The sequence below is a fragment of the Narcine bancroftii genome, chromosome 3 (assembly GCF_036971445.1).
Source record: "Narcine bancroftii isolate sNarBan1 chromosome 3, sNarBan1.hap1, whole genome shotgun sequence".
Classification (NCBI taxonomy): Eukaryota; Metazoa; Chordata; class Chondrichthyes; order Torpediniformes; family Narcinidae; genus Narcine; species Narcine bancroftii.
This window is the reverse complement of record NC_091471.1, coordinates 238070031-238083817: the sequence shown is the minus strand read 5'-3', so window position 1 is coordinate 238083817 and position 13787 is coordinate 238070031. Positions and strand designations below refer to the sequence as shown.

The 13787-nt window shown below is 46.4% G+C and overlaps 1 protein-coding gene and 1 long non-coding RNA gene across 3 annotated transcripts in view; one reads left to right on the top strand and one right to left on the bottom strand.

Annotated features, from left to right (window-relative positions):
• The window catches only part of LOC138758370 (uncharacterized), a 34420-nt gene that overhangs the window by 16423 nt on the left and 4210 nt on the right, over window positions 1-13787 (top strand). For both annotated transcript variants that reach the window (XR_011354257.1, XR_011354258.1), the window contains one exon: window positions 1372-1485. This is a non-coding gene — a long non-coding RNA (uncharacterized lncRNA). The remainder of the gene's footprint in view (window positions 1-1371; window positions 1486-13787) is intronic.
• Window positions 11099-13787, bottom strand: part of znf653 (zinc finger protein 653) — a 28576-nt gene continuing 25887 nt past the window's right edge. The window contains exon 8 of the mRNA XM_069927194.1: window positions 11099-13734. Within this exon, the coding sequence (XP_069783295.1) occupies window positions 13557-13734 (178 nt within the window). The 3' untranslated portion in view covers window positions 11099-13556. The remainder of the gene's footprint in view (window positions 13735-13787) is intronic.

Below are 13787 nucleotides of genomic sequence, written 5' to 3'. Positions count from 1 at the left end.
CCCCATCCCAGGAATTAGCGCAATAACATATTTCTAAAATGCATGAGCCTCATGGGAGCAGGAGGCCATCCGGCCCATTGATTCTGTCCCGCCATTTCAACAAGTTCACAGCTGATTAGCCAGGACAGCTCCATTTACCCAGACCCCTCCATTCCTCTACTACCCAAAACTCTGCCTTTTTCCTAAAATCTACAGGAGTTGTTGGTTAACAGTCCACAACACAGAACGTTACCACCCTTCAACCAACTAATAAATACCTAAAACAAAACTAAACCCTCCCTACTCCGTAACTCTCTATTTTTCTTCCATCCACGAGAATCATGTAGACCTCGATTAAGTCTCCTCTCTTCCTTTATGCTCGAAAGAGAAAAGTCCCAGCTCTGCTCACCTTGCATCATAAGACATATTTCCCAATCCAGGCAACATCCTGGTAAATCTCCTCTGCCCTCTCTCTGTAGCTTCCACACCCTTCCTGTAATGAGGGGACCAGAACTGAACACAAAACTCCAAGTGTGGTCTCACCAGAGATTTGTGGAGATGTAACATAAATCTAGTCCAGTTTATAGTCTTGTTTCAATCCATGCTCACTAAATTGATTCGCAAATACATTAATACAGAAACACAGATGATGCTCTCTCAGTGACCCGGCACCCACTTGCTGGTTAACAGGACATTGTCCAGTTTTTACATTTAAAAAAAAATGTAGACATACAGCATGGTAACAGGCCCTTCCAGCCCACGAGTCCATGCCGCCCAATTACACCCAATTGACTTATAACCCTGGTATGTTTTGAAGAGTGGGAGGAAACTGGAGCCTCTGGGGAAAACCCACGCAGACACAGGGAGAATGTACAAACTCCTTCCAGATGGTGTGGGATTCGAACCCCAGGTCGCTGATGTTGTAACACCATTGCGCTAACTGTGCCGTCCCTGTTGCAAGTATCTGTTGATTGTACAGACCTCGTGTCATTGGAGAGAATGGTGTACTGGTGATTGAGGCAGGTGTACCACTTGATTGGCTCGAAGCACACGTTAAAGATGTAGAAGGTTTCCCAAAGCCTTCCTTCTGATGGATAAGGAGCTGTGCAAAAGCAATCATTGCAAAATCGATAGCAAGGATCCCAGTCCAGATTTGCCTCTCTCTCTTGTCAGGTCAATCCTGTAGATCCCAGTTAGAATGCCTCCGAGCCAGCGCTATAAACATGATTCCTCTGAGAAGTAATGTGTAAACTAGAATGTTTTTGTTTAGCCTTTATTATTTCACTTAGAGATAGATGTGGAACTTCAATTAGGGTTGTCAGAGGAGACTGTGAATTACACTTGTCACGTAATGTCTCATTAACCTCTCCTTCTTGGTTCTTCCTGATGTAGGCTCGTACAATGTTCTCCACAGAGTTGGTAAATCGGTTGGAATAGTCTGACTGCATCTGCACACAAAAAAAAATGATTGTTTATCCATTTTTGCACAATGCCACTGTGACCCAGGTCAGTGTAATTAACTGGTCGTTTGTATATCTTCTTAGGCTACAATAGGCTAATGGGCAAACAGCCTGTCACAAGCTCCCTCTCCCACTCTACTGCCTGCCTTTTCAAAGATAGATTTTCACATTTATTCACTACAAATAGAACCTTTTATTAATGGGATCCCTGCAGTCTGAATCAAACCTTAATATTCATCAGTTATCACATGCAGCTGTGCTTTTTAAAATCACTTTAATTGACATGGTAATTTTCCCACTTCAGTTCAAAATAAACTGCATCTTCCGGAGTACATTTGCATAACATTTTGAAGTAGTCCTTTTTGTTATTCAGATGACAGAAGCGTAAAGAGGAGTGATGGAGAGGGAGGAGAGTGGTGTTGTACCAAGGAGTTAGATTTCCTCACGTTACACCAAGATTGGAAGTGCAGTGGATGGCGAGGAAGGGTTTCAAAGCTTGTGGAGGGATCTGGACCAGCAGGAAAAGTGCGCTGCAAAATGACAGATGAAATTTAATGCAGACAAGCGCGAAGTGTTGCACTTTGAAAAGACTTACGCAGGTAGGACACACATGGATAGAGTCGTGCACTGAGGAGTGCAGTAGGACAGAGGGATCTGGGAATACAGATATATAATTCACTGAAAGTAGCATCACAGATGGATAGGGTCATACAGAGCACTGATCTTAATACATCAAAGCATTTAGTATGAGCAGTACTGATGATGCCATAGCCTTGTCCCTGCACGCCATCCTGTACCAGCTGGAGAAGATGCCTCAAACGACAGGCTGTTGTTCATCGACTTCAGCTCGGCGTTTAATGTGATCATTCGCTGGTGGAAACTGTGTCCTCAATGGGACTCAATGCCCCCCTCTGAAACTGGATTCTGGACTTCCAAATGGAAAGACCGCAGTCTGTCTGAATCAACAGCAGAACGTCAAGCACCGTCTGCCCACTCCTGTTCACTCCTGACCCACAAGTGCTTCGCCAGATCCAGCCCAACAGAGTCATCTAGTTTGCAGACAACACGACAGTCGTCGGCCTCATCAGCAACAAGGATGAGTCTCTCTACAGAGAAGAGGGGAAAAATCTCGTGAAGTGGTGCGAGAGGAACAAGTTGACTCTCAATGTGGACGAGACGAAGGAGATGATTGTGGACTTCAGGAGGACCAGGAACAATCACCCTCCACTACACATCAACAATTCTTTAGTGGAGAGAACCAAGTTCCTCAGAGTTCACTTAACTAGTGACTTATCGTGGAGATTCAACATCTCCTCACTTGTCAGGAAGGTGCAACAGTGACGCAACTTCCTGGGAAGACTGAAGTGGTCAAGGCTGCCAGCCACTATTTTGTCAACCTTCTGTAGAGGTTATTGAGAGTGTCCTGGTTGGCTGCATCACAGTGTGGGGATCGTTACTGCAGAGAAATGGATCAAAGGTCAATCCACAGACCATAAGAGTGGCAGAGAGGATCACTGGGGTTTCCCTTCACCATCAACATGATCTACCAGATCATATTCTGAAGAGGGCACGCAAAATCATTGAGGACCCCATCAACAGTATCTTTCAGCTGCTCTGGTCGGGGAAGAGATACAGGAGGATCAGAGCCTGCACCACCAGCTTCCCACGGGCAGTAAGAATGCTGAACGACCAAAGGAATGGATCACACTGACTTTCCAGGATTCTACTATTTAGTAAACAATATGCATGTTTGTCTGAGCGTGTTTCTGCATGTTTTACACCGAGGATCGGGTTGAGGACTTTATTCCCTGGAGTGTAGGAGAACGAGATATTTAAAATTATGAGGGGGACAGACAGATGGGCTTTTTCCACTGAGGGTTGGTGAGATACAAACCAGAGGACATGGGTTAAGGGTGAAAGGGGAAAAGTTTACATTTAAATTTTAGACATACAGCAGAGTAGCAGGCCCTTTTGGCCCACTAGCCCATGCCACCCAATTGACCTACAACCCCTGGTACCTGTTTTGAAGGGTGGGAGGAAACCAGAGCCCCTGGGGAAAACCCACACAAGACATTAAAGGGTCCTTCACCACGGACATACCCTCTTCTCCCCCTTCCATCAGACAGTGGGTACTATGTTTGATACTAAGTATGGACTGCTCACAGAACAAACTCTATCACCACACCGTGACAATGGAATTGAACTTGTTCTTGCACCTTTTTAACACTCTTTGACATATTGTGGCACCAAACCCTGCACTTTGTTTAATTATTACACTACCTGTTGTACTTAAGTATGGGTTGACTGACCTGGATACCTCGCTTTTCCTGGTCCTCATGACGGAAAAAAGAACAGTTGTTGCTAATGCCATTGAGAGAATGGCTGCTGCTGATCCCTGCCCCTGATTGCATGCGGCAATCTAGATTATATGTTCGAATCCAGTGACAGAGTCTGAACTCGAGACTCTTTGACTCAGAGGCTGGAGTGTGACTAACTGGGAGAAGCAGACAGCGCAATTGGATTACGCTTCCAGGCAAATGTCTGACAACTGATGAATACTTCAAAGAAAATCTGTATTGTTTGAGAAATATAATTAGCCCACTAACAACCCACGAGACATGGAGACTCTACTGACCCCTTCCAGCACAGTAGTTGTCCTGTTAAAAGCCCTTTCCAGTAACGAGTGGTGATGTGATTATTTCAGACACGCATTTGTTGTCGGGAATACAAAGTCCAAACACAGACAGCATTTCCACATTTTTGATGCCGTCTTGACCCAAAACTTTGACCAAGCCTTTGGCTCTACAATTGTGGCCCGACCTGATAAATCCTTCCAACTACTTTTATTTTGCTCGATTCCAACAAATGCAAACTTTTGCATCTTTCATTCTGGCTTTTGGCCCTTTTAGGGTCTCTCACGTGATAAAAAAAAATTTCAGAAGCAGGGGTGGAGAGGAAGAGAGAGGGTGTGGAACAAGCTGCCAGCTGAAGTGGTGGATGCGGGCTCAATTTTGACATTTGAGAAGAAATTTGGACAGGTACATGGATGGGATGGGCACGGAAAGATATGGTCTGGGTGCAAGTCACTGGAGTTGGGCAGAATAATAGTTTGGGCCAGACTAGATGGGCTGAAGAGCCTGTCTATGCTGCAGTGGCATCACGGACAGTACCAGCATTTGTAATCCAGCCTCAACTTCAAGTTAATGAGAAGCACCATTATTGTAACACTGTTACAGTGCCAGAGATCAGGACCAGGGTTCAAATCCCACGCTGTCCCCATGTCTGCGTGGGTTTTCTCCGGGGGCTCTGGTGTCCTCCCACCGTTCGAAATGTATCGGGGGTTATTTGGGTGTAATCGGGCAGCATAGATTCGTGAGTCGAAAGGGCCTGTTACTGTGCTGTATGTCTAAACTAAATTTATTGTCATGTGTACCAAGGTACAGTGAGAAAGTTTGTTTTGATAACAATCTAACGATTTGACCATTCATCGAACAGCAGCAGAATTACAGACCAGAGCTGCACTGAACGGAGCAATGAAGCATTATTTAATTAGTTTACTCCCTGCAGCCTCCATGTCGATGGAATCATGAAGAAGGCTCGTCAGCGGCTACACTTCACGAGGAGTTTGAGGAGATTCGGTCCATCAACAAAGACTCTCGCCAGCTTCTACTACAGGTTTACCGAGGAGAGCATTCTGACTGGTTGCATCACTGCCTGGTGTGCAGGTCCAATGGCAGGACAGGAAAAGAATCCAGAGGGTTGTTAACTTGGACTGTGACATCACGGGCACCAGTCTTCACTCCATTGAGGACATCGACAAGGAGCGGTGTCTTAAAAAAAAAACAGCCTCTGTTCTGGTTAAATAAGGCTCATACAATTCTGCAATTTATCATTGGAGATTAGAATATAAAAGCAGGGATGATGTGCCGAACCTTTCTAACACACTGGTCTGGTTTAAGCTGTTCCATTTTGGTTTCCTGAAGAGGTTTGAACTTCTGGGCTGCATTTGGTCTGTATCCGTGCAGCCCTGTCTGTACAAAAATCTGTCCGAATGTCTTCAGAATCATAAAATTGTGCCCACTTCTACAAGTTTCCTCTGGCAGTTCGTTCCCACCTGGCACGAAACAAATCTCCCTCAATGGGCAGCAATTGATTATCTCTGCAGACACACCAAGGAATGGTTTTTTTTTAAAAAGTATCTATTACACCGTTTTGAGTTTTGTGTGCCCGATGGAGATGTGGGGGGGCTGGTAGTCATGGTGGGGAGCTGGCTGATGGAGGACCTCCGTTTTCTTCAGGCTGACTTCCAGGCCAAACATTTTGGCAGTTTCCGCAAAACAGGACGTCAAGCGCTGAAGAGCTGGCTCTGAATGGGCAACTAAAGCGGCATCGTCTGCAAAGAGTAGTTCACGGACAAGTTTCTCTTGTGTCTTGGTGTGAGCTTGCAGGCGCCTCAGATTGAAGAGACTGCCATCCGTGCGGTACCGGATGTAAACAGCGTCTTCATTGTTGAGGTCTTTCATGGTTTGGTTCAGCATCATGCTGAAGAAGATTGAAAAGAGGGTTGGTGCGAGAACACAGCCTTGCTTCACGCCATTGTTAATGGAGAAGGGTTCAGAGAGCTCATTGCTGTATCTGACCCGACCTTGTTGGTTTTCGTGCAGTTGGATAATCATGTTGACCAGTTTGCGGCTGCACCATTTCATCAGATGCAAGGATTGACAACGAGATAGACAACAGACTCTCCAAGGCAAATAGTGCCTTTGGAAGACTACACAAAAGAGTCTGGAAAAACAACCAACTGAAAAACCTCACAAAGATTAGCGTATACAGAGCCGTTGTCATACCCACACTCCTGTTCGGCTCCGAATCATGGGTCCTCTACCGGCATCACCTACGTCTCCTAGAACGCTTCCACCAGCGTTGTCTCCGCTCCATCCTCAAAATTCATTGGAGCGACTTCATCCCTAACATCGAAGTACTCAAGATGGCAGAGGTCGACAGCATCGAGTCCACGCTGCTGAAGATCCAGCTGCGCTGGGTGGGTCACGTCTCCAGAATGGAGGACCATCGCCTTCCCAAGATCGTGTTATATGGCGAGCTCTCCACTGGCCACCGTGACAGAGGTGCACCAAAGAAGAGGTACAAGGACTGCCTAAAGAAATCTCTTGGTGCCTGCCACATTGACCACCGCCAGTGGGCTGATATCGCCTCAAACCGTGCATCTCATTGACAAAAGGCAAAGGAGGAAAAACCCAACACCCAACCCCAACCAACCAATTTTCCCCTGCAACCGCTGCAACCGTGTCTGCCTGTCCCGCATCGGACTTGTCAGCCACAATCGAGCCTGCAGCTGACGTGGACTTTTACCCCCTCCATAAATCTTCGTCCGCGAAGCCAAGCCAAGATCTATTACACCAGACAACAAATGTTTCCAGAAGGTTTGCTTCCCGAAAAACAATTGGGGATTATGATCAATAACTTCAAGCTGAACATAAAGATAATTTCAGATTTGCTGAATCACGTAGGAAGTTGGAGAAACATTAAATTAATGACGCTGACACATTGCGTTAGTTCAACTGACCTTAAAATGTTCTGCCGCTGATTTTCGTTTGTACTCGGCATCTGATGCCCTTCGTGTCAGTGTCCAAAAGTAGTCGGCCGGTAGTGATGGATTCCAGTTGCCTTGATCCCGTTTTTCCATGGTCGCAATGTCCCGATGAAACCTTTCACCGTGTTCGTCACTGACGGCACCGAGATCAGCAGGGAAGACGTCCAAGTGGGAATCCAGAAAGTGAATTTTCAACGACATATGTACTTCATGGTTTTGTCTGCTTGAAGTAGACACAAAATATGACAGGAAATTACAGAAATAGGTTATATCCAAAGATGGCCAGTCGACTGCTGTCAGCTCTGCATGGGCTTTGAACAGCCTGTTGAGGGAGCCGACGGTGGTTTTATCTGAATTCCCGTGACTGCGGGTCTGCGCCCAAGATGGCGCCGTCTATTAACCGGCAGCAGCCACGAGGTGCTGCAAACTCCGGGGAAGCGTAGGGACTGGAGCAGAGGATGGGAAGGTCACCCCACCCTCGGGTGAGAAGGAGAAGCGGAGGAGACGACCTGTGGGTACGGTGACTACAACCAGAAAGGGGCTCTGCTGCAGAGGGACCAGAACATGCTCCGGGCTTCTGGCGACTCAAGGCGAGGAACCTGCGGCTGTATGCTGCTGGATACCGCTGTTGGGAGATTCACGCTGGGCTCCAGGCTGATCGAAACTGGCTGGAGGGGCACCAGGTATCGGAACCGGAATGCGAGGAGTGGCTGAGGGCACTGAAGGCTCATTGACCGTGTCGGAGGTTCGGATCTGGAGCTCGGGTTTGCCAATGGTTTGGACTGGACTGTGTGTGGCTGCGGGGGCTGGGGAAGGACTGGCTGTGGACACAGTGTCTAGTGGGGGGGGCGGGGGCGAGAGACTCTCTCTGACTGCAAGAGGCGCTTTAGGAACTCCTGCCGGTGGCGAAACTGTCTGCCTTGCAGCAGTCGAAAAGAAATTTCATGTAATACAACTGTTTTATTACTATGATAATGAATTGAATCTTGAAAAGCCGATGTGGTTTTCGTGATCAGTAGCACCCAAAAGGGCTCATTGTCCAGTCTCATCGGTATTAATGTGGTTAAGATTTGAGGATTTTTTTTCTGCGGTGATTACAAACTTACCCTCAGCACCTTCCAGTGTTTGGATTAATGCTGAGTATAAGTGCAAGTCTTCTTCCTCTCTCTGACAAGAGACCCTGGGAATCAGGTGCTTAAAATGGCCATTACAACTCAATCAGGCCCAGGGCTGCCACTCCCGGGACCCCTCCCCCCTCTGCTGGTGCCACAGTATCATTGCATGTGGCATCTGGTGCACGGTAAAAACTCTGGCTACTTGGGCATTTTTGTCGAGCGTAAAGAGGCGGTTTCTGAAGCTGGATAAATTAAAGTATTTCAAAGCTCTGTTTATCTTCAGTAAAATCTAAACAAACAAGTGTATGAAACAACTAAACTGCAACATTTAAAAAAAACTGGAGAAACTCAGCAGGTCAGTGTCATTTATACAGGTCGTCCTTAACACAGTGGGAGTTCTGGCACTCCTATCGGATGTCAAAATGTCAAAAAAAGTGCATTGATAAAGGGTAGTGAGATCAGTGTGGGGACCGACACGGGGCTGTGGGGAGAGAGTGGGGCAGTGGGATCAGTGCGGGGACCACCGCAAGTTGGGGACTATCTGTATAACAAAGATAAAGGTACATAACACTTTGGACTGGAGCCCTTCATCAAGGTATGGAAAATGTTGGCAGGCGTCCAAACAAAACATTTTCCAACACCTTGATGAAGGGCTCAAGCCCGAAATGTCTGTTCTGCAGCTTTACTTTTGCTGTATAAAGGACACTGTTTGACCTGCTGAGTTTCTCCAACATCATGTTTTTACTTCGACCACGGTGTCTGTAGATTTGCGTGTTTTATTTGTTCATTAACAAGGCTTCAGAACTTGAAATTAATTCACTTCAGTTTTGACTAAAATCGGAGAAAAGGTAAATGGATTTCAAACTATAAAAGGATTTTCCCCAATATGTGAGAGCAGAGAGGTAGCAGACAGGGCTTGGTGGGAGTAAGGTGGGGGAGGTGACCCATCTACCAGTTACACCTCCAATGGATTATTCCCTATGAACATAATCCACCTGGAGAAACTGGAAGAAACCTCAGACTTGGAAATCGAAACAGGGATGCCAGAGGAACTCAGCCGGTCTCACAGCGCCCATAGGAAGTGACGATGTATAACCAACCTTCCGGGCCTGAGCCCTTCCTCGAGGTAAGTTGTAACCTTAAATATGCAAATGCCCATTTCCTTGAGAAAAGTAAATTCGTAAAATGTGTACAAATGTCCCAAGGATGAGAGGATTGACATTTGAGGTGTACCCGCTAGTTTCGATAGATGAATGCGGGGTGGGGGGGAATTTCATCGACACATCTCGAATGTGTCAATACTTTGGACATGAGAGGACGCAGAGATGTTTCCAGCAGCGGAAGAGTTTAGAACCAAAAGGCACAGCCTCTGAATGAAAGGATGTGCCTTTAGAGGGCAGCACGCTTAGAAAAACACTGTTACAGCACCAGCGATTGGGACCAGGGTTCGAATCCGGCACTGTAAGGAGCTTGTACGTCCTCTCCGGTCTGCATGGGTTTTCCCTGGGAACTCTGTTTCCTCCTGTGGTGTGTGAAGGAAATGAGGCCTCTGTGCTGATCTGGAATGTGTGTATCACAGGTGGTCACGTGTCCTCTCCATCTGAAACTTGTTCAGAAGTCACATCACCTGTCGATCAAGGCTGGACTCCGGCCACCCATGAGTGCACACCTTGCTGTTGGCTAATTTAAATTGCCTAGTGTCATTATTGGCTAGAAGTACAGACTAGCACTCTATATTACACCAATGCACAACACATTCTCTCTCAACCTTATGGTCCAAGCCCCGGTCCTCGCTCCATGCTACTGTGGACATCACTGGAAGTATCACAGGTTAGATGTGCACTACACTGATGCTGAGCTGTAGATCAATACTTGCAAGGAGCCACACCCCCACTGGTCAGGGAATAAGGTGTTTGTGTAACAGTCCCTGTATGTAGTGCATGAGAGGGTCGAGTATAGATTTACTGTTGTTGAAGTCCAACCGAAGTTCGAGATGAATGACTGTAGTTGCTTAAGTGAAATAGTGATCGGGTACCATTTAATGTTTGTTAATAAATGTTACGTGTGAATGTAACACTTGTGTCCATTCGTCTGTGAGCCCACCGAACAGGATACAGTGCTTGATGCCTAATTTTAAAAGAGTAACAGGCCAATTCAGCCCATGAGTCCATGCCGCCCATTTTACACCCCATTAATCTATACCCCGGGGCGTTTTTGGAGGGTGGAAGGAAACCAGTGCCCTCTGGGGAAAACCCATGCAGACACGGGAAGAACGTACAAACTACTTACAGACAGCATGGGATTGAACCCAGGTCTGGTCCCGATCACTGCTGCTGTAATTCCCAACACAAAACCTCCCACCGTTCATAATGAACTGGAGGTTGGAGGTCAATTGATTGCAATTGGGAGGCACAGGTTCATGGGCCAAAAGGGCTTGTTACTGTTCTATGTCTAAATGAGAAGTTTCTTCAGCCAGAGAGGGTGGTGAATCTGTGGAACTCTTGCCTGCAGATAGCTGTGGAGGCCAAGCCATAGGGTATATTTAAAGCTGTGGTTGATAGGTTCTTGATCAGTAAGGGTGCCAAGGGTTACAGGGAGAAGGCAGGAGAATGAGGTTGGGAGCCATGATTTGAATGGCAGGGCAGACTCGATGGGCCAAAATTTAGCTTCTATGTCTCATGGTCTTAGGCTAGCCATGGTCCATTTCTCAAGATCAGAAGGGTGCATTAACCTCCAAGCCCCCCCCCCCACCACCCCCAAAGACATGGTGGAAAATGGAAGCCGATCATAATGTCAGGGAAAGGCTGCAGCTGATGCCTGGTTTGTGTATAATGGGCCACACTTCACCCATCATCGACAGACCACAGGCTGAGATCTGGGTCAGCTTGGACCACCACACAAATAATCACTGATGCAAAATAACAATCAAAATCTTCAATAAAATAAATTTACATTTACTGACATAAAACACCTCAAAATAAAAACTCTCAATGTACATTCAAACATTCTCACCATACTGGCTTATCTTGTAAACAGTCCTTTTGTTGGTGATGTCCATCTTAACATTGACGAGACCTGCCTGGGATACTAATACAATGTTCATACATCAGCACTGGGTGAAGGCTGGGTCGGGAGATGCACAGGTTAACGCACAGTGGAGTAAGGCCCTTTCCCAACGCTCCTGCTCCCGGTGCCAAGCCACACCCTGCCCAGAGGCCTGATTCCAGACACTTGGCTTATTCCCCAAGGTTGCCGCCGTACCCTTCAGCAAGAACCAAAGCATCTGGTCACGGGCGGTTTCACGGTGAACCCCTGAACACCACGCCCAGCTGTCCAGAGGCCACTCAACGGCCTGTTACCTTGCAGCAGCATTCTGACCACGTGTTCGGCCTGTCAACCCACTCTAATCATCTTGCCATCAAGTAAATGGACAAGAACTGGTTTTTCTACAGGTGACAGAATGCAACTCAAAGTAGAGTGCAAAACCACTGCCGGCCAGAAGACAGATTTTGGACATTGTCCCTGACTAGAAACATTTATTAGCCAAATGGTGAAATATTTAACTGGCGGACTGTTCCACCTCCCGAATTCTCCTCTTCTTGTTGTCACATCCACATTGTCTACTGAATCTGTGAGCTGATGAAACCGTACACAATATACACTCTTTCCTCTTCCACTCTTTTCCTCTTGCTGGGGTCCTGTTCATAAGGAACCTTTGTTTTGTCGGCAAATAAGTTCAAATTGGAGAAATAGTCATGCTTCCTTCTGCATGAACCAACCATTCACTGTCGCACTTCCCAGCACATGAATATTACCTGGATCGATAACCGAAGCTTGCTATCCCCGCTCACCTGCAGATGTTGAAGTGATGTGTGCCAATCTGTACAGAACAGCTCACTCAGCATAATGCAAGACTTGCTCACATTTCACTAAATAAATTATTTTTCGATTAAAAGCAACCGGCAAGTGCCTGGCTCTGGTTTGAACTTGTGGAGTTCTAAATTCCACAGGGGACTCTGACCCTAGATTCATGACTTCACCTTGTGCATGCCAAGGCTACAGTGGTATTGTGATAACCATCACTGATCACATAAAAATTATTGTTAAAAATTAACCTTTGCTCTGACATTTTCAATTTTTATTTCTCTGCATGGCAACCTTTGGTTCTGAACATCTCAATAGGCTTGTAATGAGAAGCTGAACAGTAACGTACCAGGAAAGATCCAGGTCTGATTCCTTTTTCAATAGTGATGACATATCAGGGAACCTACACTGACCCAAGTGCCTGTGGTGAGGAGACTAACTCAGTAGGAGATTGCCTGGAGAACAGGTGCCTTGGAGCAGTTCCTCAGGGACAGGAAAGGGCAACTGAAAAGACCATCGACTTATTTTACTCCAGCTTCCATGGAAACATCGTCGACAGGGAAGCATCAGCAGCTTCCTTATCACGTGCTGTGTCTTTCCATCACTTTTTGCCATCATAAACATCCCCGTTCATTCCCCTGCCAGGCCTGCTATCAGCAACAAAACCAAGAATATTGTCGATCAGTTTAGAAATAGCTTCTTTATGACTGGCTAGATGACTTTCCAAAGCCCACATATTGAACCAGTTCAAATGCAGGGCACTGGAACACTGCTGGGTCATTCTATTGAAGATTTGGGTGGGCAAAGTTCTCTCAAACACTGTCCATATCCCACATCAGTTCCTTTCATCCCCACCCATCCTGTCACACCGAGATCAGCCTCACCCCCACCCACCCGTTATGTCACACTGAGACCCATTGGCAGACAAGTTTTAAAAGTATGCCATTTAATCTCAGTGTAATTACAAGTTCAGTAACTTTGTCTTCCTCCACATTGTGTGGGTGATGGAACTTGAGTTCAGAGAACATTTTGAGATTTGGATTTGGTGCATTCCAACAGCGATCTCACTGAATGGTAACTGCAAGTTAAGGGGTTATTTTTGATTTATGACGTTCAACATGATCTGGACGGCAGTACCACTTGTGTCCTCGTTTTCGTTCAAAAGCCACGTGAATGCAGAACTCGTCCTTCAAGGCCTGCACTTTTCTGCCAATGGTGGTGAAGACACTGGGCTCAAATCTGTCTCAGTCTGGCTGTGGCGGGTCAAGCTTGAATTGGGATGAGAGAGTTCTCCACTCTCTGGCACCAGTGATTACATCGGCCCAAGATTCCAAGCTCATTGCATTTCTCAGAACTCTCCCTTACCACCAACATCTGCTCCATTCCCAAGTTTGCAAATATTTAATATTCAGAAGCTGAAAATATAACACTTCATTTTTTGAATTCACATTGCTGCACAACTTCCCTGCATTGTTGAGGAGGGTTTGTGCACATGCCCCTGTTTACGACGGTACAGATCCAGCAGTATCACATGGCCTGACACTCGGGGTGGCTCTTTAGCTTATGAAATTTGACACTGTCCATTTTTTCAAACTTCTTGCCACAGTATTCACACGTGAAATTGTACTGTATCTCTGTGTTGTGTTTCTTCATGTGCCAATTGAGCGACGCTCTCTGTCGACACTGATACCCACAAATTTCACACCTTCAAACACAAAGAGAGAAAAGCCCCATCAATATTAACCTTATTAATGCTCA